At 39.6% G+C, this 25,265-nt stretch overlaps 2 protein-coding genes and 1 long non-coding RNA gene across 5 annotated transcripts; 1 reads left to right on the top strand and 2 right to left on the bottom strand.

Moving 5' to 3' along the window:
• Positions 1 to 846: 846 nt before the first annotated feature.
• LOC147145498 (THO complex subunit 4-like) lies at positions 847 to 12,995 on the bottom strand. Its single transcript, XM_086032290.1, has 6 exons — positions 12,646 to 12,995; positions 7,746 to 7,904; positions 7,518 to 7,665; positions 7,381 to 7,447; positions 1,300 to 1,516; positions 847 to 1,194 (listed from the first exon to the last, which is right to left on the bottom strand). The coding sequence occupies exons 1-6, from the start codon at positions 12,829 to 12,831 to the stop codon at positions 1,180 to 1,182; spliced, it is 792 nt and encodes a 263-aa protein (XP_085888416.1). The 5' UTR covers positions 12,832 to 12,995; the 3' UTR covers positions 847 to 1,179.
• LOC147145497 (uncharacterized) lies at positions 12,665 to 19,821 on the top strand. 2 transcript variants are annotated; one of them, XR_015087018.1, is made up of 3 exons: positions 12,665 to 14,150; positions 15,959 to 16,084; positions 18,668 to 19,821. It is a non-coding gene; the product is annotated as an uncharacterized LOC147145497 (long non-coding RNA). The 2 variants fall into 2 exon arrangements; XR_015087017.1 differs by lacking the exon at positions 18,668 to 19,821 and having other exon boundaries at positions 15,959 to 16,163.
• Positions 19,822 to 20,952: 1,131 nt separating this feature from the next.
• LOC147145496 (ras-related protein Rab-33B-like) lies at positions 20,953 to 25,093 on the bottom strand. Of its 2 annotated transcripts, XM_086032292.1 has the most exons (4): positions 24,641 to 25,093; positions 22,841 to 22,877; positions 22,699 to 22,738; positions 20,953 to 21,410 (listed from the first exon to the last, which is right to left on the bottom strand). In XM_086032292.1, the coding sequence occupies exons 1-4, from the start codon at positions 24,857 to 24,859 to the stop codon at positions 21,095 to 21,097; spliced, it is 612 nt and encodes a 203-aa protein (XP_085888418.1). In that variant the 5' UTR covers positions 24,860 to 25,093; the 3' UTR covers positions 20,953 to 21,094. The 2 variants fall into 2 exon arrangements, with proteins under 2 accessions (XP_085888418.1, XP_085888417.1); XM_086032291.1 differs by having other exon boundaries at positions 22,699 to 22,877; positions 24,641 to 25,057.
• Positions 25,094 to 25,265: the final 172 nt, after the last annotated feature.

Below are 25,265 nucleotides of genomic sequence, written 5' to 3'. Positions count from 1 at the left end.
ATGCGACCTGGCCGTTCAGACCACCGTCGCATTGGAAAAGATTGGATACGTATCCGATCTAGGACCACATATGAAATTGACCCAGGTTGGATTTGAAAAAAAAAAAAATTGGTATTGAGCCGTTCAAACTGTCATAAAAATATCAGATACAGGTCACATATGGGTAAAAAAAAATCCGATCTGGGCCGCATTTGACTGTGGTGTGAACCTAGTCTTAGATCCCTTGATACGCTGCTACACTATTATTTTTTTCTATTAACTGCATATTCAAACAATTCATCTGAATGCAGACTTAATGAAACACTGTTTTAAGAACATTTGATTCTTAGACTCAACATCAATCAAACTCATTATTTTGACACCATAGCCAGCAAAAAAAAGAAACATGGCCTGAGAAGTAATGTTTATCATACCATCCACAGTCACTGATTGGCTGTTAGCTAGCTAATCAGTGTTTGAGATTGAAGTATAATATGAGACAGTCCACAAAGCAAAACCACTGCAAAGAAAATGGCATTAATCTAGTAAATTAAGTTGTGCAAAATGTTGCTTTTTACTTAGTTCGTGCTTGATTATGAGTGCGATGGGCACTGTTCTGGATATGTTTTGAATTTTATTTCATGAAACCATGACTGTGGTTGGTATGATTAAGAATGGCGGACGAACGCACGGCCACCACTCACAGAGGTGTTATGTCACTCTGGCCGCCCCACTGAAAACTTTCTGGCTATGCCTCTGGTAAGTGCCATATTAATATAACAATTCAGAGGCCTAATGATGTGGGAGTTGAGTTTACAACTTTCTCCTGGTAGGTAGGAGGCATTTCAAAATGAAGAGACAAACAAGACAAATTGGATTGTGTATTCGTGTACAAAACCCTGGGATGTTCACATATTAAGTATACAGTATCAAGAGACAGAAATTATTTAACGTTTGAACATAACACGGATATTGAAGTACTAAATCAACTTGCAATTAAAAAACACCACTGCTATTTAGGGAGCAAAAGCCAGAGTTGCCAAAAACAATACAACATGGAATTGAGAAAACTGTAAAGATATTTAAAACAGAACACATGGTTCCATATGGCAAAATGGCTTCAAGACAAAAATTAAATAAGATCCATCATGATGGGGGGGAAAAAAAAATGCAGATTTCACGTTTCTTTCCAAAACGCTTCTAATTGTTGTTTGCCTGTAAGAAAGCAAAAAGACAATAAAATACAATTAGTTTTCAGACTTGGTAAATATGAGTCAGTGGATGTGTCTAAAGCAAGCGTAAAACCACAGCATACCATACCATAGCATTGTAAGCATCCAACTGAGCATCCAACTCTTCAGCGGATAGCTGGGGTCTGTTTCCTCTTCCTCTGCCTCGTCCACTTCCACGTCCCCAGCCTCTTGAGCCTCCACTGCTGCCACCTTGCCTCCTTTCACTCCATTCACTCCTTTCACTTCTGTCACTCCTGTCAAACGTGGGCTGACCAAGCCTGCTCCTGTCAAAGCCTCTGTTAGAACTGTGGGCAGACCACAAATCAGCTTGTAGTGGGGAACAACAGGAAAACAACTCCAGATACACCGATGATTAGGAGTGAAACGAATCCTGAGTAATTCGAGTACTAGACTAGTGACTGGGTGGGGCGTTCATATTGCTATCACAAACTGTTGCTACCGACGTCAACAACACAATGTTATCCTGGAGTCAAGTTTAATCGCGAATTCCATCATTCGTTATTAAGGACACTAAAATAACATTTAATTATGCTGCCAGTGTATTATATGGCGCATGTTGCCAGCGTTTAGCTGTGGCTCCAGCGTTAGCAAGCTAGCCACTTAGGAGTAGGCTTGTCACGATACTAGAATTTCAACTTCGATACCGATACCCAGTTCAGTATCGATACGCGATACCATTTCGATACCACACGGAACAAATTAAAGCACAGGCTTTTTTTTTTTTTCTGTAAAACTTTTTTTAATCGCCCAAAACTTAAATGATCATTAATACAGTAGTTTTTTTAAGAGGTAGTGGAAAGAAATAGTACAACTTCAGTATTTAATTTCAACAACCCTCTGTATAGTCAATGCCTGGAACACATTTTAAGTTGAGCCTGGGGTAGTGCAAAACAAAGGAAGAAGTAGTGCAAAGAACAAAACAAACAAAAAAAACAATTATTCATCTGTAAATTTTCATTTTCAAGTTGTTTGAAAGCTCGAGTGGGGGCGAGCTTCCGTGCTATTGCGACGCAGCTGCGGCGGCAGGAGCCCGGGGCTGCGCGCCGTGCCGTACGTGCACTTTTTTTTTTGGGTTAAATTGGTCGTACTTCGTTCGTAGCTTTTCCGCGCAGCTAACTAGGGAGTTGACGAGCAGTCTGCACTCGGCAGAGCAGGGAGGGAGGGGCGCACGAGGCAGGCTTCGGCAGTGTGTGCGGGAGCAGCAGACCATTAGGAGCAGACGTTGGCAAAGCGCTGTTGGTATCGAAGTCATTGGTTTGGTATTGGTAATATCAATGCCACAGCAAGCTAGTATTGTATCCGTTCAAAATGTTTAGTATCGAGTAAGTGCCGAAGTATCGATATTTTTGACAAGCCTAAAGCAAACTGTTGTTATTGTTGTTTAATGGCGAAATTTGAGTTCAGTACATTCAATTTAGGTTCCATTAATGTCAGGGGTTTGCGTGATAGAACAAAGCGAAAGGCTGTTTTTCTTTTTTGTAGACGATGTAATGCAGATATAATTTTTCTACAAGAAACATATTCATGTAACGATGATGAAAAGTTCTGGAAATTACAATGTGGGGACAAATTATTTTTTTCTCACGGCTCAAAGCACTCAGCTGGAGTTGCGGTTTTATTGAACAAGTTTAATGGTGACGTGTTGGAATATTGTGTCGCTGGGGACGGGAGATGGATAATTTTAGTTGTGAAAGTGGATAATATGACATTTATTATTTGCAATGTTTATGGACCAAATAGAACTGGACAGGCGAAAGAGCTATTTTCTAAGCTTTCTGTTAAGCTGGCTGACCTAAAGGAAAAATACAAGGAGTTCATTTTTGTCATTGGTGGAGACCACAATGATGCTCCAGATGAAGAAATGGACCGATGGCCTCCAAGAACTTTCAAACTCTGGATTTAAACCCGCTTTATTTTTATGTGACAATCATACGCTTTCAGATGCTTGGAGATTTATGAATCCTGATGTCAAAGACTACACATGGACCAATTCTAGTAGATCCTTACAGTCAAGAATTGATCTTTGGTTGTTATCTTCGAATGGGTTACAATATATATCTGATGTTTTTCATGCTCATACTTCGCTGTCCGACCACAAAGTAATACATTTAAGATTGAAGGGTTCTAAAGAAAAAACACATACTAGAGGATATTGGAAGTTAAACAATAATATTTTGAAGGACAAACAATTTAAGGAAAGTGTAGAATCGCTTGCCAAAGATATTTTCAATGCGAAGGAAATGGACCCAATCCAGAAATGGGAATTTTCTTAATTCAAAGTGAGAGATTCTGCAATTAAGAGGAGTAAGGAAATTAAGAAAATAAACACTAGTAATGAAACTCATTTGTTGACCCAGCTGCGTGAGTTAAATTCAAAACCAATATTATCTGAAGATGAGAAGAGAACGTTTCAAAATCTCAGTGAAGATTTAGATCATATGTATATTCATTTAGCTAAAGGTGCTTTTATCGGGTCCAGAGCTAAGTGGTTAGAGGAGGGTGAAAGAAATTCTAGTTACTTCTTTGGTCTCGACAAAAGAAATGGGAAACGAAATATTGTATCTCTTAATATCAATGGTGTAATCAGTACAGACTCTACTGAGATTTCAAAATATGTCGCTTCCTTTTATGGCAATTTGTACACCTCATTATTTGACCAAGCAAAGTGTGACACATTCTTGGAGAAAATTGCCCAGTTTACTCCAAACATTTCTGACGAATTTAAAGCAAATTGTGATAAGGTGCTTGTGCAGAACCTTTTGATGCTGTCCACAAAATGACGCTAAGGAAGTCACCTGGAAGTGACGGTCTCACATTAGAGTTTTAGATTTGCTTTTGGGATATAATTAAAGATATTTAGTTTCTTATGAATAGGAATGCTTAAATAGAAAAGAAATGGCAACCACTATGAAACAAGGCTTAATAATGCTGATACCCAAGTCAGATAAGGATCATTTGCTTATAGATAACTGGAGGCCAATTTCCCTTTTAAACATTGACTATAAAATTATTGCTCTGGTATATGCACGGCGCTAAAAGCAAAATTTGTCCGAAATCATAAGTGAGAATCAGAATGGCTTCATGGCTAACCGTCATATCGCTTCTTATCTTAGGCTAGTGTTAGACTTAATTGATTATTCAAATTACCGGTATATAGATTCCAATGCTTTGTGTATTTTTCTAGATTTTTACAAGGTTTTTGATTCTATTGAGCATTCCTTTATTTTGCGAGCACTGAGTTAGTTTGATTTTGGGAATCATTTTATAAAAGCTGTTGCTATGTTTTATAAGGACATTAATGGTTCTGTCATTTTACATCCCAATATATCTAAACGATTTTCGATCAAGAGGAGTACGTCAAGGATGCCCATTGTCCTGTCTTTTGTTTTTGATAGCTGCTGAACTTTAATACCTTAATATTTCAAATCCAACAAATATTATAGGTCTAACCATTTTTGATAGAGGGATACATATAACACAGGTGGCTGATGACACTGTCTTATTTCTTAAAGGTGGAGAACAAGTGCAGGGTGCATTAGCTGTAACTAAAGAATTTTCTGAAGCCTGTGGTCTGAAGCTTAATGTTAAAAAAAGTGAGATTTCAAACTGAAGAGCAATCCATTTTCAACATTCCTGTTAAGCAAAGTGTTAAACATCTTGGTATCCATATTTCGAAAGACCTGGCTATCAGACAGCAGCAGAATCTTATTCCCAAAATCAAAACAACCAGATCCATTCTGAATATGTGGCTTCAAAGGGATCCCTCCATTTATGGAAGAGTGTTATTATCTAAGGCAGAAGATAGATCACGTCTGGTGTATCCAGCTCTGTCCCTTTTCGTCAGCCCCTCACATTGTAAAGAGATTAACAAATTGTTTTGCAGATTTGTGTAGAGAAGCAAGCATCATTACTTTCAAAAAGAAATTATTTGCTTGCAGAGGTCTGAAGGTGGTCTAGAAACATTCAATTTTAATCAACTTAATACATTTAAGGTCAAATGGCTCAAGAGCTGTCCTTTATACCTACTAATATTTTCAAAATTAGGGGGTTTGAAATTTTTACTTGGATGTAATTATTCAGTACCGAAATTGCCTATCAAACTCTCCAAATTATATGAGCAAGCTTTACTCTCATGGAAAAACTGTTACACACATAATTTTTCACCTCACAAAGACATCATTTGGTGTGGTAAAAAACGTTTGTATAAGGCGAGCTGGAATGAAAGGGGCATAACTTTAATTGCTCTTTTTTTTTTTATCATAATGGTAATCTCTATAGTTATGAAAACTTTCTGAAAATATTTCCAATCCCGTTTAAAAGAATTTTCCACAGTTACAAAAGCACTGCCCACAGGCAAAATAGTATTAATGAAATCTTGCTTAAGCTATCAGAAAGTTGTCACTTTAATGCCCAACCTTAAAGTTGGCGGAATTGCCTTAACAGGCAAGAAATGTACCAACAAACATATACGAGGTGTGCTTCAAAGTAAAAGTGGGATCTTGCCTAGGGGAACACAATTTGAAGATATCAACTGAAGTAGAGCGTGGTTATGCCCCTTTAAATTCTGTATCTTGAATAAGTGTAAAGAAATTCATTTCAAAATTTTACACAATATTTATCCTAGTAATGTAATTATTTCCAATTTTGTTGATATAGACGTGATATGTTCCTTTTGCAAATTGGATCCTGAAACCAAAATTCATTTATTTTATCACTGCCCAGTTAAATCTAAATTTTGAGTTATGTAAGAGACTTAATGTTCAGTAAAATTGGCAAATGTATAGAGATTAAACCCACAGATATCATATCTGGTTTTGAATATGAAAATGTATTCATTAGCTATGTGATGAATATTATTTTACTTTTAGGGAAATTCTACATTCATAAGGCAAAATTTAATAATTCTTCTCCACATCTTACTGCTTTTCTGTTCGAGCTGAAATCATATGTTCATGAAACTTTTGCTGTTACCCCTGAACAAATTGAGAACGTGTTTTAAGAGTTGACTCTTTTGGAAAGTTAAAAAAAAAAACATCTTTATGGAACTTAAAAGTCATAGTTTGCTTTGAACTGTATTGACTTTAACTATGTCTGTATGTTATGTATATTATGTATTTGGATAATATAGAATAAAAAAAAAACTATAAATACTTATTGTATCAGCAATGCTATTTGCTTTTAGTACAAAAGTAATTTTGTACCACGGAGTACTGAGTTTTGAGATCTAAACAGTAATAGGTCTCAAAATTATTTTCAATTAATTCAGATGTGCAAATTGACTTTTTTTGTTTTGTTTTGTTAGAGCAGCATGTTTACATTTGCAAATTTTGAATGAAAAGAGAGAAGAATGAATATGATATTTTCTGACCCTTTTTAACAGGAAATATTCATCTTTTCACATTTAAATGACCCAATCAGAAAAATTCCCATTATGATTTTTACACTTTTACATTCAACATTACTGTTAGGACCAATTTTCAATCAATACCATGATATGAATTTCAGGCCATATTGCTAAGCCTTCAGTCTCCGTTTGAAGCAGTTAAGTGTCGAGGAAAAATATGGGAAAAATATTCACATATAATCTTACATTTATGTACAAAGAACAAGTACATTAGTACAAAATTGAAAACATTTTTGGGTTAGAAACATTGTGTATTTACTATATTTGTATACTATGACACATAATTGCATATTTATACATGATGGCAAGTAGTATAGTAGGTCTTGCCTTACTTGAACCATTTTAAAAACCTTGAAAACGGACGGCCTCCCTCACAAAACCTCTTGAGTGTGCCGGTAATTGCATTATTAAAGTAATAGTTTTCATGTATTTGATGGTATGATGTCATTTTCTGTCATATTTGACAATGTTATAAATGCACTAAAGCTTCATTTGAAGAAAATTGCAAATCAATACAATACATTTTTATTTGTATAGCGCATTTCACAACAAATCGAAATCGCAATATAATTTTTTCCTTTTCCGTTCAGCCCTACTTCTGTATTTGTTCTTTTGAGAGAAAAAAAAAATATTTTTATCCAAATGCTGAATTATTTGATGTAATTCTCAGTAGGATATCCGAATACCAACACATTTGATAGCTGCAACCTTACCGAGGATTCAATGACAGTGGACAGCACTCACCTCTGTGTAGATTGTCTACTTTGCAAGTCGACGTCTGATGTCACTTGTACAATCTTCATAGGGCGACCTGAAAGAGTGAGAATATGGCGAGAATGCACTTAAGATGGCGAGGTCGGCGTCTGGAGGCGGATCCTCACCATCGAGAGGGACTCCATTATAGTGCTTCATAGCTTTGATTGCGTCTGCTGTATTTTCAAAGAAAATATCTGCACTTCCTATGCTACGACCAGACCGGTCGTAGTGGACTGCTACTTTCCTCAGAGGCCCGAAGTCTTCAAACAGCTCCTGTAGGGAGAAGCCAAGCGTCAGTCATTGTCACGGTGACGCCAACACCGTGAAAGTGCAAGTGACGCTGTTGAAATTACTTGAATGTCTGTGTCGGACACTCCAAAATCCAGATTGGACAGTAGCAACTTAGCGTTATTTTCTCCTCTTCTGTCTGCTCCTGAGCTCTGTCCTCTGTGTTCACCACCAGAATGCTGCTCGAACAGGTCGTGCTGCCATTTGTCTGGCAACTCTCTGGGCTGGGAAGGGAAACGTTGGCACTTAAAACACCACATAAAGCCTCACACTGCAGTCAGTGGATGAACAACCATTCTAAGCGAGCGTGCGGTTAATGAAGGCCTGGAAAGGTCACCCTTGGAGCCGGCCTGGTAGGCTGAGTCTTGAAGAGGTAAAGCTGGTTGTTCCTAACCCTACGAACAAGAGCATTAACAAGTGCGGAGCCCCTAAGGGGACATGTAAGACAGTAACGCGCAATAGTATTGCTGTGTTGAATCACCATGGTCAAAATGACGCACAAACACCAGAATTATTTTACTTTATGGCACTGCTGTGGATGTAGCCAAAGTCATCATCATCATCTGTATGTATGTGTGTGTAGAGGTTGTTCAGGATAAGTCAATTTATCATGCTCTAAAATTCAAACAGCTCCTTTCCACAGCGGCCAAAAAAAACGAAAATAACCAAACTTGCCAAAATATCAAACTCAGGTTGAGGTATAACACAATGACAGTAAGGCAGAGTACCCAAGTCCCCAGATAATTAAATGTCCAATGGCAACACTGAATACCAAAGCTGAGTAAAATTTTGCTTCTGCCCCATACAAAGTCGAAATGAAGTGAAACGGTTTTGAACCATTTTTTAAAAAACGTTTTTTTAAGTCCAAATCCTCAAATTTCAGCCTCTCGAATACTTTCTTTATTCATCCATGAAAGTGGACAACTTGTCGTTGTGTTTTAATCAAAACGAGACGTTTGTGGATATCAGCCTGGACTGAAAAGTGATCAACATTTTCGCCTGAAATATCCGTCCTGTATCTAACACTATGCACAGTCATTCCCCAACATGCAGTCTATTTAAAGTGAAAGTATACATTTATTTTGAGATACATTATGAATATTTGAAGATAATTACTGAAAATGTGCAAGAACTGAGAACTGTGTCATGAGTGAATTGGGGCGATATAGCATTAAACCATTTTTCACCATTTGTTTCTTCCTGATTATTTTGGGTGTGGCTAAAACAGCACGCAGTGACACACTTGGGTATCCGGCGTGAGTCACCCTCCCCCACTGCATAAGAAGTTCAGCTGCCCAGTAACACAGTTGGGCAGTTACACTACGTCCCCACGTTGCGTTTCCCATAGTGGGAGTTTGCTTGTGTGCTTCTTGTATGATTCGAGTCCATAGGAACTGCTCACATTTGAAGGTGAGCTTTCAAATACGATTTTACATTGTCATCATTTGCATAACGCATGCACTGCATGGATGGGCAGTGACCAGCCTGCATGTGGCAACGATTACAACCTCCATTTTTCATGGGAAGCGTATATTGGAGAATTATCAGTGTTTTTAAAGAATGTTTGGGGTTTGCAAAAAAAAAAAAAATAAAAAAATAAAAAAAAAAACAGGAATCCACTGTATAGTTTTAAGTTGGTAATATCATCGATTGACACTAGATGGCAGGCATTGCTTAGTTGCACTTGTCTTATACTACTCTATAATAATGTGAGTACGCTGGAAAAAACAAAACAAAGTACTTGCTTTTCGGTTGCACATAATTAAAATGTGTTAAACTAATACTTTTTTTTTTTATTCTTGAGGAAAACATGGGAAAATCACATCGCCTTACATATTTTAATCATGTACGTTCGAATTAAGTAAATCCAAAGGATCCCCCAGTGTAGGCCGAATAATTTGGGGATTTGGAATGACATTCAAGGCAAACATAGTACCTGAATAACTTTAACATTTTGAGTAAGTTGATTATTATTAAAAAAAAAAAAAAAAAAAAAAAACACAAAATGAGTTGTTGCACTTAATGTTGGTGTGCTATTCAACAGTTTATGCCATCCTTGAATTGTAGTTTTGATGCATGAGAGCACTTATTTTTTAATTGTTCAAATTCTTTGTTGTTGAAGGTTGAAGGTTTTCATGCATTGAGCATGACAATATTAAGATCTGTTTAGAAAGTGTGTGGTCCTATCCCCGGTTGTATATAGTGTTGTAATAGTTTTGGGAATTTTCATTATAGTTTGTTTTTATTTCAATTTGTGTTGTTTTTTTGTTTTTGTTTTAAATCAAGTTAGTTTTAATTTGTTTTCTGAGCTTTTTTTTTTTAAATCATTTTTCAATAGTTTTAACTTTTTGGGGAAATGCTTTGTTGTAGTTTAGTCTTCATTAGTTTAATTTATTTTATTTTTACTTGGTGGGTTTTTTTTTGTCTTAAATGAAACAGACACATATGTCTGTATGTGTTATCAATTAATATTACTTGACTGATTCCCTAATATGTATACATCAAATTCTAAATAAGTGATAGGACTGCTAAAAGCGTTTTCCGTTGCGATCATTATTACATACGTAACCACACGTTATCTTCTGCATGGGCACGTTCAACCGTTTATGTGGCCAATGAAGATATCGGATGGTCTTCATTCACAATAGACAATCTCACACTCTTTTGTGGAAACATTATCGTCTCCCTCTATCACAAATGATATGTAAGGGTTGAGGTGATTTTATCAACAGTTGTCTTTAGATCACGCGGACTGAATGCATAAAAGCGACTCGACCAGTGCCAGTGCATTGTGCCAGAGCAACAGACAAGCGAGCATTACTCCAATGCTTCTCGTCTGCATATTTAGCCGACCCACGTGGTCCCAGTCCGTCCCTCGTCGGCGACAGCCAAACGGCATCGAGAACGTAATCAGGTCACACGCAGGCGCCACACGAGCAGAACAAAGAAAAAATATCAAACACAAACAACTGATAAACATGCAAAGCGTGGTGATCGGTGAGATAAAAACTATATGGGACACATGTCATTGCGTCTATGGGACCGCAAGGTACACAACACTTTTTAATTTTTTTCCTTACCCTGCCGCGTAAGAGTGTGGCACCAGAGAGAGTGCGGCACCAGTGTGTGACGTGGTACAGGTTAAGTCCGTTCTCGATGCCGTTTGGCTGAGTCAGAACGACTGGGACCACATGGGTCGTTTAAAGTGAAAGTCAACCCAAACATATTTTTTTCAAGAATATGTTCCATTCAGGCCCATTTTTTTTCAAGAATATGTTCCATTCAGGCCCATGTGGAAACATGCCATTCTGATTAATGGTGCATTTGTGGAATATGAATTAAGCGGCAAAATTCACTTTTTTTTTTTTTTTTTTGTCACTTCTGTCGACTGAAAATTACATCACAGTTGCTCAGGGGTCGGCTAATGACCAATCATGGCTCAGCTTCAGAAAACAGGGGAGCTGTGATTGGTTGTTACCTGAGCCCTAAACAACTGTGATATCATTTTCAGTCGACAGAAGTGATTAAATGGCTGCTCTATGACATGGCTTAAAAACGGGTAGATTTTTCTATAGTCCATATATGCAATATTAATCAGAGTGCTCTGTTTCAACTAGTGGGCCTGCATAAAACATATTCTTTCTCTTTAAATATGCAGACGGGAACTTTGCGGCGGTTAGGCGATGCCCAGCTCTGGTTCTAATGCATTCAAAAGTATGTGTTAGGGCTGTACGATATCGGAAAAAAAATGTTATGTAGAATGGGTGTTGAATATTGCGAAATCTTTATTTAACATGTACTTGAAGAAACTCAATTTTCATTCTCTAATGAAAGAAAAAAAATTCATACAGCAAAATAAGCGGACTCAATGTTTTCTTATCTAATGAATTGAAATAACTTAAATTTTTGGAAATATATATTTTTACTTACAATTTTTAAAATATATATATTTTTAAGTTATTTCGTGTTAGTAACGGGTGGCACGGTGTTCGACTGGTTAGCACGTACACCACACAGTGCAGAGGTCCGGGATTCGATTCCGGAATTCGATTCCCGGATACGGCCTTCCTGTGTGGAGTTTGCATGTTCTGCCCGTGCCTGTGTGATTTTTCTCCGGGTCCTCCGATTTCCTCGCACATTCCAAAAACATGCATAGTAGGTTAACGGAACACTCAAAATTGTCCCTCGGTGTGACTGTGAATGGTTGTTGTCTCTCTATGTGTGCCCTGCAATTGGCTGGCAACCAGTTCAGGGTGTCCCCTGCCTACTGCCCGAGTACAGCTAGGACAGGCTTCAACACACCCACGACCCTCGTGAGGAGAAGCGGTTTAGGTAATAATAATAGTGTTCGTAACACACCTAGATACTGTTCACCTATTGGTTGGCGATGCATATTTAAGGTTGCATCTGATTGGTCAATGTCAGACAAAAGTATTCAATTCCATATTAAAATTAACGCGCTTCTTTGCGATTCGCATATTGCTCAGGCCATTATTGCAATGACTATATTTATTCTAGAAATATTGTGCAGCCCCTGTATGTGTGTTTATTTGCTGATTGGAGCGACTGTCCTCTGTCCCCCTTCGACAACGCTCCTGTAAGCAACATAGGTCGGCTGGTCATGGCTGGAGCGTGATGAAAGAATGACGTCAACTAGGCGCCAGAGTTGACACGATGAACGTGCAACGGAAAATTTCATAAAAAGGACTGTGTTCGTTCTCACCAAGAGGGTGATTTCGTGAGGTTATGTCTAACCAAGAATGACTTGTGAAAGCCGTGCACCTCCGAGAATACATTTAACTGGAAGTTGACCCGGAAGCACATGAACGCGAAAGACAGTTTTTGCAAGACCGCGCTATTTTTTTTCGACCTAAAGTTGATCTTTTTTCCCTTCCATGTCACCTTCTAGGCACCGTACATAAGCGTGTAAGCAGCTCAAAGAAGGTATTTAAAACTCATTCTTACTCTGGTGTACGGTGTGGGCCTGTTGCCTCTCTCGCGGTTGAAATGATTCGGTCGACTCCGCTCCGACCTCGAGGACCCACCGGCAAAACCTGAACGTTCACTCATGCGGGCCGAACCTCCGCCACGGCTTCCTTTGTTGTTAAGCTTGATAATGTCGTCCAGAGACATGCTCATTTTGTCGACCATGGTGGATCTTAAGCTTGCTTCGGACAGCACCGGAGAACAAAGAAGTTGGTATAAAACAACTGTGATTCGTTAGCGCTCTAGTATTTCTCTGGTGGCGCCGTGTTAAGCTTAGCGGATATGCGTAATAGTTTACGGAAATGACGCTCGAACGTCACACCCCGCAGTGCCTTCTATTTGCTGCCTCCTCACTAAAACTTTATTGATACGTCAAAACGTTACACTAAATTGTCTTTCTACAGAGGAACAAAAGAATTGCGCCAGATTCCATATTTATTAGGAAGTGAATGTAAATTAGTACGTTGGTAGCCATCCGTTTTCGAAATCGCCCGTCGACATAAGGGTTGCAGCTGACTAGACGGGACGGGAAGCAGGGTATGCCTTGGCTTGGACTTTCTGTGCAAATTTGCTATATACAAATATACAAGGTCGAGGGATCGAAAAATAAAATATGCACAAGGTAAAAAACAACAACAAAAGAACCAATCTTACACAAAATAAAAACAGAATTAAACAAAGTAAGGTGAAGGGGGAGACCAAGGAGGATGAGGTTTTCCATATTGCAATGGAAAGTATAGGCTAAGTAGTTGATAAAGTAAAGTGCACAGAGTGAAATGTATTTCACAATACATCGCTGCAAAAAGTTGCAGGTAAAACACATTGCTCATATTGCACGTTCTACAATGTTGTTGATGGCAAATGTAGTTGTGTGTGAAAATTCTGCATGGAGATGGTTCTCGGGAAGAAATTGTTTTTCAGTCTCTGTCCTTGCTTTGATGCACCTGTAGCACCTGCCAGAGGGTAACGGGTCAAACCAGGGCGTGTGCTATTCAGAGCTCTGTTGAGGCACCGGATGGTCGAAAGAGAGGGCGGAGAGGGCAGCCAATAATCCTGTGTGCTGCTTTGACTGCCCTCTGAAGCCTCACTATTCAGCAGGCTCTCGATGGCCGAATGGTAGAAGGCCAGCAGCAGCTTCCTGTCCAGGTTGTACAGAGGGTTTCGGACTTCTAGATTACTTAGAATGCACTGACCCCTGCATCCATTTTGGATGGCTTGCTCCACTACCGCTTCATATGTTGCAATTCAGCGAAGCAGGAAGGACCTATGCCATGCCTACTACGTGTGTTGTTGTTGGCTGGGTAAATCGCGGCGGCGAAGGAGGAAAAGGATTCTACACATCACCGAAAATGACCACCCATCGGGCATTTCACGTCTAGAAAAAAAAATGAAAGACGAAGACGACTGTGGCTGGCTGCAATAAACAGAACCAACCTACCGAATAACCAACTATGTTCGAATTTGCTCGGATCACTTTATCACAGGTAAAATATTCTCTCCTGAAATGCGATCACTCTTTGCTCTCTTCAATGTTAGTATTTTTATATCATTATGGACTACCCTGCTAAGAAAACAAAACAAAACTGTGACCGTCCGAGAGTGTAGTGTGTTCGTCTTGATCGTTATCCTGCTAGGAGCTGTTGAAACCAGCAGGAAAACCAGCGGCGGAGCCATGGGTGGGCTTGTTGTGTGTTCAGGGCCACCCAGATTGACAGACTGCCCACCCAGTGAAATTCATGAAAAAATATATATACTTTTAAAATTTTAGTAAATTATTTTGGAATTTGTATTTCCTTGTGCTTTTTATTTTATTGAATGTTAAGAATGGCAAAGTTGTGGTTGTCTAAGGAAGATCTGAACGTCATATTATTCAGTTTGTCATTATATTTGAATATACGATGTGTCGGAACAGGAGGCTTGTGCTCAGTGAGAGAAATATCCAGGCCCACCCTTATTTTTTCAGACCCACCCATTAACCACGCTCTGTCTCCGCCCCTGACGAAAACAAAACAAAACCATGCCAGCCTGTGCTGTTTTTTAAGATGGGTTGGCCGATGTCAAAATGATCTAACAGAAAAATTATATAATGTGGAGGATGTATCGTGAGTGCTCGTGTTGGTAGTTGGCCTGCTCTGAAAGTCTCTGTGAATGAATACTCTCACAGCCTTCCGGTCGCCATCCTAGAAATTGTAAACACTCACCTCACAAACGCAGCCGGACACAAACTTGTCATTTGCCTCCATACTTTTATAATTCTGAACGTCCTTCAATTCACAGAATGTGCTTGGGTGGAAAATGAGGTAGTGGACAAGATCAATGTAAGTCGTGACAGGCTGTGCTTGTGGGTCCGTTTCACAAAGCAGGTCGAGTGAAAACTCAGAGTCCGCTAACCCTGAAATGAGGGAAACTCTGACTTTTCTATTTAAAAAAGAGAAGTAACTCAAACCAGAGAAAGAGGGCTAGGGTAACTCTAGTCGGTTTCAGAGAGAGAACTCACTTAAGCTCTTGCTCTTACTGCGGTAACAGAACCTAACCTGGGCGGGACCATTGCAATGAACCCAGAGTTTCTCTGAGTCTCTGCCCTCTTTCAGAGCCATACAATGCATTTAATTTCCTCATTCCTTTAGTTCGCGCAGGCGAGTTTTGTTGTAGCGTAGTTCTGCTATCCGTCATTAAAAAAAATCTGAGTTAGTATATGAGAAGTCCGGCCCGTGTCTCTTTTGGTCATTGGATGTTATGTTTGGAAGCAGATATTAAAAATGGAAAAATGACTCATTATTTGATTTTCATTTTAAAATGCAAACACCAAAATTGCAATGCAACTTAATTTTCCATTTTGTTATCTGGAAAAGTCTGAGAAAATGGTTTGATTTTTAATTTTTAATTCTAAAACGAAAATAGATTAGAGCATGTGACACAAATCGAAATTATTATTTACTTATTTATTTGTTTGTTTGTAAACATGTGTTTAGTTACTTGTAGTGGAGCATAAGTGGCCAAAATGTATGTTATCACCCAGGCGGAAATGGTGGCTCATGGTTGTATGTATGCCTGAAAATATTGGCCAAGTGACTGCTTACAAGTTGGAAGACATCTGCGATGCTAATTCGACGACACATTGGTTGAACATGTCCCTATGGTCAAATTACTTTCAATCTTTTCTCGGAGTACCACCATTTTTGTTCAGGCCTGTTTCATAAGTTTATAATTATTTTTTTTTTAAATAAAGCTCTTCTTCTGATTTGAATTAGTTGATTTTCATTCAAGTTTTATTTATTTATTTATTTTACAGAGGATACCAACAATTTTCACCACGACAATGCAGTTCACGATATCGTCTTCAGAGCTACGCTGTCGCCATTTCCCGGACAGTTGGAGGAATGCTGTCGGTGACAACTTCCGGGAATCTAAAACAAATGTATGAGTCGTATTTCGATTTGTGTCTCCTGGTATATTATATTTTCGTTTTAGAATTAAAAATTGAACATCAAACTGTTTTTTGGACATTTTCGTACTCGTTCCAGACACCAAATTAGAAAATCAAGCTGTATTTCAATTTTGGTATTTTGATATTAATACAAAAATCAAGTAACGAGTCGCTTTTCAATTTTTAATGTCTTTTAATAATTTTTAACGAGTACAATTTAATGTCTACACTTTTATGCTAAATGGATCGTATTTTATTTTTTAAACCAGCTCCAGTTATTGAAAAAAAAAAAAACGAAAAATGATGCACAGCATTTTTTTCAGTGTACATATATCTCTTTTGGTCATTGAATATTATGTTTGGAAGCAGATATGAAAAATGGAAAAAAGACTCCTTATTTGATTTTCATTTTAAAATACAAACACCATATTTTCTCCGGGTACTCCGGTTTCCTCCCACATTCCAAAAACATGCATGGTAAATTGATTGGACACTCTAAATTGCCCCTAGGTGTGATTGTGAGAGCGGATGTTTGAGGTTCAATCTGGCTTCATGACAAACAGACATATTTTCAATAATATCAGGTTAGTACGAGATTTAATTGATTATTCGGATTTGTGTCCTGATGATAGTTTCATTCTGTTCTTAGATTAGATTTTTATAAGGCTTTGACACAATAGAACATAATTTATCATGCCTTGGAGAAATTTGGTTTTGGAATATATTTTTACAGTGTAATTCAATCAGGTTGCATACGGGTACATCTTTGCTTCTCTTTTTTTTTTTTAATTAAACATGGAGTTCAGGAGCTACTTTGTGCTCAACTTCTTACAGACTTTATAAAGCTCAGTCCACAGAAAAGTATCTCAATTGTAGATAACCACGTAATCATCAGCCAACTGGCAGATGACACATTGTTTTTAAAAGATCTTTGTCAGATACCTTTGGTTACCGAGTTAATAAACACATTTTCTGCTGCGTCTGGACTTTGTTTAAAGAGGAAGTCAACTCAAACATATATTTTTCGAGAGTATGTTCTATGCAGGCCCACTAGTTGAAACAAGGCATTCTGATTAATATGAAATATGAGTTAAGCAGAAAACTTCACCCGTTTTTATCCATCTCAGGGGGTGGCCATTTTGTGAACTTTTTTTCTGAAGCTCAGCCGTGATTGGTCGTTTCCTGAGCCTTGAGCAGTTGTGATGTCATTTTCAGTCGACAGAAGTGACAAAATGGCGGCCCACAGAGATGGCTAAAAACGGGTGGATTAACTCTTATTATCAAATGCAATATTTATCAGAATGCCTTGTTTCAACTGGTGGGCCTGCATAGAACATATTCTTTTAAAAAAATATGTTTGGGTTGACTTCTCCTTTAAATGTAAAGAATTGTGAACTTTTTGTGCTGAAAAAATGTGACATTCCATCTATCTGTAATACACGTGTAAAAGATTCTATTACTTACCTTGGTATCATTATCTGCAAAGATGAGGGGGTCAGGTGCAGCTTGAATTTTGATTTAGTTATTGACAAAACGCGCAAAAAACTCAATCAGTGGTTGCAGCGTGATTTGCCATTAAGCGGAAGGATTTGCTGACCAAAGTCTTGTTCCTCCGGAAGTCGATAACGATCTCTTTTGTTTTTGCAGTGGTCAGTTGTTAGTCTCTGTACCTCCCCTCTATAAGCTGTTTGGTCTTCTTTTGAGATCACTGTGATATCGTCAGCAAATTTGACGATGACGTTGTCCATATATGTAGTCGATATTCCTTCTGAAGGTGTTTATTTTGTCAAGCGTATGGCTTAATGGGGCTGCAGATAGGAGAAGAGCCATGATGTGTTTGTAGTGAGGTTTGGCAAGGGGAACAAAACAAGCATCATTAACATCTAGCTGTCGGTAGACTGTGCCATGTCACATCTCAGCGTGTAACTGGTTTTAGGTTGTAAGTTAACAAAGCTGTAATAACCAAATCCCAGTAAGATCACCTGCTTGACAACATGACACCACTGTTTGAATTTGAATCTGCAAAAGGAAGCACTTGATCCTTTAAATATGACATCAATTACAACTTCGACATGTTCAATTAACCAACATTGATTCAGCCATTTGGCTTATAAAAGCTTTACGGCGTGAAACTCTCCCAGCCAAAACTGCATGTGGGTGACAGAATAATTTACCATATAAAGCATCAGTAAATCATTTTGGCCACACTTTTGTTCAGTTCACTGCGCAGAGCCATCTACCATTTGGTTGGCAATTATTGCACCACAGTGCTAGAATGTGGAACTTTCATGCACAAGTACAAACACACACGCATACTGGCAGGCCTACTTCCGTGCAGATGCGTTACAGATGTGGAGTTGAAAAGACCTTCGCCTCATCATGTGACAACCTCAGTCATCTATTAGACACACATCATAGGATACGTTTTCCATCGCCCCAATCCTTCACATGATGCGTGGAAGTTATGTTGCTGGTATACTTGCCCGTCAAAAGTGTAAAAGTGACTTTTACATTAGCTTTATTGTATAGTTAGTTCCAACTGCTGAGCAGTTTTCTTTTTCTTTTTTTATTTAGGAAGTGGATGCGGAAATCGTCTTGAAATCTCTGCTGAATAAATAGAGGCGATGGCAGCTAACATTTGTGAATAAAACTGTCGATAAACTGTGTGGACAAAAGTAGGCGCTTCAGGAACTTCTGGCAAGTACATGTGACAACAATCTTCCGTCTCCTTCATATGTCTGGGCTGGCTATGGGCTAGGGTGACAAGATGGAAGACTTAAAGGGACGGTGAGGCCGGGATGGCCATGTTTTCACTAACAAGTTCGTTTTATATATTTTTTGATCAGGAAAACGAAAAGAGTTGTCATTTTCTATTTTATCAATAAATTTGGGAGAAATTAGGGAATAAGTGACCCCATGAATAACGCCCCTTGAGGAGAATGGCCGTGCCCCCTAGCGTTCTATCCCCGTTCGGCCGGAGTCACAGGAGAAATCAATTACAAACTCTCCATTGGAAGTCATTGTACTTTCATTGCTTATAACGTCCAAAAACGGTGATCAATAGGCACCCCTACATCCCTACTAATACCCACTTCAACATATCAAAAGGATTAACCTCTCCGTGGCTGATTTATATGAGAATGAGAAAATGTGGAAGTCAGCAGAGCTACATAGGCTGGGACCAGCGCACACTGCTTCTTTGCTGATCACGGTTCGGACGAGCGAGGCATTTAACACCAGTCAGGATATTTACAGAGACTGAAGTAGGAATGAGTAGATGTGCACATTTATTTGGATGAGGAATGGACCCATTTTCTTGACTGACAACACGCTGTCCAATTTGGAACGTAAACAGCCGAAAAGGTATGTTCCAATGCGGCCACACTCGGTTGTGGAGTCACCATCGGTGGAACTTTTTGTTCGCTGAACATTGACGCTTGTTCGATGAGGGCTTACCTCACTCTCTGGCGGCTGCAAGCGGTGTCGGACAACGCACGCGACTGCTTGGGAGGCAACGCCGCGACATGAAGATCGACGCAGAGTAAGGAGCTAATGTTGTTGTGCTAAGACCTTTTGTTTTAACGACCTAAAGCTAGTTGTTGCTATTAGACGTCCTATTATCCTACCTTTAGCCGGGGAGGGAAGAGGGGGGCGTAAAGCTGCAATCTGCCTGCTGCTCGCTGCAAGCCGCCGTCTCTCTCCCTCCTGAGACACGAGTTTAGCGTCGCTAAATGTCTGAAATATAACTAGTCGTGGCTCGTGTGCGCATTCATGCTCTTGTCCGCTTCAGCCCGTGAAAGTGGAGAAGCGATCGCCACAATATTTTTGTTTTTGTGGAGGTGATCATGATGAGATCACGTTTATGTCAATAAATCCAAACTATTGTGCAGAACACTTTTATACTTTCACAGGTTGAAGTGGACAAGAGTAGTAATGTGCATTTGCATTTTGGTGACGATCGGTCACCGTTTTAGACAACAGAACTGACAAAGCGAGCAATATTACCACGCTTGGCTCCCTCCTGTGACGTGGACAGCTGAGACTAAAAACATCACATAAGCCACGCCCCAAAAAGAGGCGGGGAAATTTGTCGTAAACCAAATCACAAAAAAAGCCCTTAATTTTCACATGCAAACCTATTATACAAGTGCCAATGTTAAGCTCACCCAAGTGTACCTTTAATCTTACAAAATAAAAATATCCAAGCCCAGCTAGATTTTGCAACAACACACTTAATATTTCCCACATACGTGTTTTGTAAATTACCAACTCTAATTGAAGTAGGTAAATAAACTGTCATTCATATTAATTCATGGTTTGTTTACCTTTATTTTAGAAAAGCTTAACCTATAAGACCACAAGGCAGAAGTTATGCATCTTAAATCTCATATTGTTTATTGTAGTAAAGATAGAGGTATCACTCTATGTCTGTTAAAAAAAAAACATATGAAGAGGACCTTGAAAGAAAAAAATCACATATTGAGTGCAGAAGGAGATCATGATTAGATGATTTTTCAAAATTGTTCAGCCCTACATGATACTCTTCCAAGCATGGCTTTATGCATCTTGCTACTGCAAGTTTGGGCCCGAAGCTGGGACAAATAAAAGGACTTTCAACAAACTGTTCTTAAAATGAATTGTTCAAATATGCCAGGAAAATTAAGAAGAAAAAAGTGAAACCAAGGGAGCTTGCTCCAAACCCCGATGGATACATTGATTGTGGTTTTGCGTTTCCAAGGTTACAGTACACTTGACAAAGTACAAATCCAACTGGAAATACTCATTCAATAATTGCCTGGCTTTTTATTTTACAAGCCGAGTTTTTCTATAATTTGCAAATAAAGACACTGAACTCTCCATTCACGTGACAGTATTTTATTTGGTAAATAAACAAGATGACAAATTCAGAATGTTTGAAATTATAACATGGCATGCATTAAAAAGTATAAATATTAAAGTCTCTGTCTCTCCCAATCCCCCCTAATTGTTGTTCTGTCTCTCTCAGCAGCAGCTCCACATTTCTTTCCCCTCTGTTTTTTTGTTGAAAACTTTAAAAGAGCCGCTGCACGCTGGGTCGTACGCCGCGGTGGGATTCTTCTGTCTCTTCAGTCTGGCACCGACGGCATTGACAATGTCCTCCACCTTATCCCGCTGATGGGGCACTTCCCCGACAACTCGTGGTCTGTTTGTGCATTTGGCTGATGTCTCAAAAAACATCATGTTGTGAGTCTTGGCAAAGGTCATCGCCTGCTCCTGGCTCACCAGGCCATCGGCCTTAATGACATCACGGAGGTCGGTCTTGTTCCCAACCAGGAACCTGTGAAGCAATCAGCATAAATACAAGTCTTAGGGCCATCATGTGGCATCTTAGTGTCGTTGTTGTCAAGTCTAATTCATTGATGGTGTTTTTTCATCTGCATTAGAGATGTCCTGTGTTTTTGGCGAACATTGAATGCACCTCATGTGAGGGAACGTTTTTTGTTTTTTTGCTTTCTTCCCGACGAAGCTACCAACAGCCCGTATAGTCTTCATTTGTAGCTACAAATTGTCTGTATTCCCTGACATTTATTAATGTGTGTAAATACCAAAAGGTAAATTTAAAGGGTAAGTCAATCCAAAAATATTTTTTAGAAGACATTCTGATAAATATTGCGTTTGTGGAATAAAAGTTAATCTACCCGTTTTTAGCCATCTCTGGGGGCGGCCATTTTGTCACTTCTGTCGACTGAACATGACATCACAACTGCTCAGGACTCAGGTAACGACCAATCAAGGCTCAGCTTCAGAAAAAAGGTCAGCCGTGATTGGTCGTTGTGAGCAGTTGTGATGTCATGTTCAGTCAACAGATGTGACAAAATGGCCGTCCCCAGAGATGGCTAAAAATGTGTGCATTTTGCTGCTTAATTTATATTCCACAAACACAAAATTAACCAGAATGCCGTGTTTCAATGAGTGGGCCTGCTAGGAACATATTCTTGCAAAAAATATGTTTGGGTTGTCTTCCGCTTCAACTGTTTGTGTCAAGTGCACGTTTGTTTGCCGATGTGTGAATATCACGGCAGTTTGTGCGTGGCTGTTATTTCGGCGAGTATGCTAGGTAATACCATAGATGAGTTTCGAGTGAAGGGGGTTGTTTGTGTTGAATAATTTAACTACTGAATACAACTATTTATGTATCACGGGTTCATGATTGTGTACATGCTAGATGCATGGTGTTCATGCTTTGCATTGTAATAGACCACAGCAAACAAATAAAACAAATCGAAAAGAAATTGCAGTCTGTTGTTTAACTTCAGCATACCGCTCTGTAGTTGCCATTGTTGCTGCGTTGTCATTGTAAACATTTGAACTACTGTACTGGCAATATAAATCCTTTTTTGCCTTTCCGTTTTAAGTGCTTTGCCGTCATCTTGTGACGTTCTATAGGCAATTAGAACCCCCTTTTAGTCTGGGGCTCGTTACCTATGACTCTCAGAAAGCAAGGGTCACTGTACTGTGCTTATCTTGCTCAGGGTCAAAGGCAAACTGGGGACTATCCAAGATGACCTAGGGTGAAAGGCAAAGGGCACCCTGAACTGATCACCTGTTAACGACGGTGCTTTTACCTGGGGACTTCCTGGCCGAGAGAATTCCGTCTGCACTCTCCTACCCAGGCAGAAAGGCTGTTGAAGCTGGCCCAGCATGTGATGTCATACACGAAGAGAACTGCGTGCACGTTACGGTAGAAATGTTGCACCATGGACTTACGGAAGCGCTCTTGTCCCGCTGTGTCCCACAGTTGGAGCTGGTGATACAGAGAACACAAAACAAGAGTGTAACAGGTTCATTTTGGTTGCCCTCTACTGCTGCTCATACAGAGCAAAACAGACACGATAAAGAAAGGGGAAACAATGAGAGGGTGGAAAAAGGGCAGAAAAGCATGTGTTGAAATACCCGCTGCCAACAAACAAGCATCAACAATCAAATTCAATGAGTCACCACTAAAACGGAACAAAGAAAAGCAACAGATGTGATACTTGCAGTCTCGTTTTAAAGAGGGGACACAAAGCCCAACTTTTAACATCTTAACTGTTTTTTATGTAAGACCACACACATGATGGCGGTGGGCGGGAGGGGTGTGTCAAGTGGGTGTTTGCTGCTTTTATAATGTGTGGCATACTCAAGATGACCAACACAGCGATAGCTCCACCAACAGTCGGGATTCTCATCCCCAAAACTAGTCTGTCGTGGTATCTACTGAGAAAGAGAAGTAGTAGTAGTAGTAGTAAAAGAAGAAATAGAAGAAGGTAGGTTGTTAACTAACTGTTAGCTTACGTGTTAAACATGTTGCAGTTGAGAACTATTATGGTCATAATCACTTCACCAATGCCAACGTGGGAATATGCAAGGGCTCAGTGTACCCCGCTTAAAACAACTCTCTTGAAACCGGACCCATGTAGAAAGTATTGAAAAAGGTTTTCTGTTGAGTTCAGAGGTCACTCTTGTTCTTTACCAACAATCTCCATGGCAGATCAGTCAGCAGGAAAACTGATCTTCCTCAATTCTCATTAAAAATATGTCACGGGTTTTGGTCGCGTTCCAATGGCATAGCACCTGTTAAACGGATTTGTTCCATGATGACTTTAAATTACTCTTAAGGACTCACTTATTTGAAACTGAACGACTAATGTAGACAAATTTAAAATATGCATCAGGGGTGCTCAAATCCAGTCCTCAAGATCCCCTCTCCAGCCTGTTTTCCATCTCTCCCTGCCTACAACACACCTGAATCAAATGATCCGCTCATCAGCAAGCTTTGCACAAGTCTCATAACGATTGTGATCATTTGAATCAGGTGTGTTGCAGGCAGGGAGGGACGGAAAACAGGCTGGATAGGGGCTTTTGAGGACTGGACTTGAGCAGACCAGGGGTGGTTGGACAGACCAGGGGTGGTCTGCATTAACCAAACCACTGATTAGCTTCACAGAGAAGACATAGAAATGCTATCTCTGAACAAAAATACCAGTGGGGGTAAGAAATGAATTGAGGACTTTGGTATCAATACGAATAATACAGCACTCCATATGATAAAAATCTCCGGCTATGGGCACTTCAATTCAGGTTGTCTTGTGCCCTTTTTCTACCCATGTAGCATTGTTCAGAGGGTGAAAGTCATTACGAACACCCCAAACATGAAACGAAGCAAAACACAGTTTTTCGTGCCATTTGGGGAACATCAACAAAACACACATTGCATTTCCTCCATGTGGTCGTGGTTGAGATAGCATTAGCATTGTTTTCATTGTGTTGACCAATTTGACACACAAAGCCGCAAGCACGTGGAAACTTCCTCTGAATGAAATCAACTTCCATTGTCATATCGTAGACATGTAGATATTTTTAAATCATAAACGCCACGTGGTGATGAAACTGCAACTCTGACAAACAGCAGAATGTTCCATTTGACTTCAACAATTGCTATAATATCACCAGAAAGCATTTCAAATACTCGGTTAGGTTAGGTCTTTAATTAAAATACTACTGCAAATGATTAATTTGGTTTCTGACCCTGATCGTCTCCCCGTCGATGTCAAGGACTCGCTCTCGGAAGTCGACGCCGATCGTGGCCTCCACGCAGCGGGGGAACTGACCGGCGCAGAGTCGGTGTGTGAGGCAGGTCTTGCCCACCGCAGAGTCCCCGATCACGAGCACTTTGAAGGTCCTGCAGCCGCTCAGCAACGACGATACACTGCTCAAAGAGTTGGACAGCTCCAGGGAGGACTCCATCAGTTCTCGAGTAGAGTGGAGTGGAGTGGAACGTGTCCCACGCCGCCCTTGCGCTGGGTGCGCCCAAACTGTGGCGAAATAACACCGACTTCAAGGACACAAAGTTGAGTGCACACCACACGCCTTCTCCAACACACCGGAAAACAAGTAGAGGTCGCTAAAGTGGCTACCACACTGCAATAAAATGACACGTTCTTAAGTTGAAATTTAAAAAAGAAAAAGGAAAAAAGACTGAAATACAAAGTAACCCCCACCCCCGAAAGAGAATCTGCATACTAGGTTTCTGAACCTCTTTCAATAACTTTCATAGTTATGCTTAGTTATGGATGGGGGTGCCACGTTGAAGCAGCTTCAAAGTTTAAAAAAAAATTGCGTGCGTTTTTTAGTTGGTTTTTTCGCCCATACG

This window comes from Filicampus tigris, chromosome 6 (genome assembly GCF_054856515.1).
Source record: "Filicampus tigris isolate MCC_2025a chromosome 6, RoL_Ftig_1.0, whole genome shotgun sequence".
Lineage (NCBI taxonomy): Eukaryota > Metazoa > Chordata > Actinopteri > Syngnathiformes > Syngnathidae > Filicampus > Filicampus tigris.
Note: the sequence above shows the minus strand (reverse complement) of the source record. Positions and strands in the feature narration are given on the sequence as shown.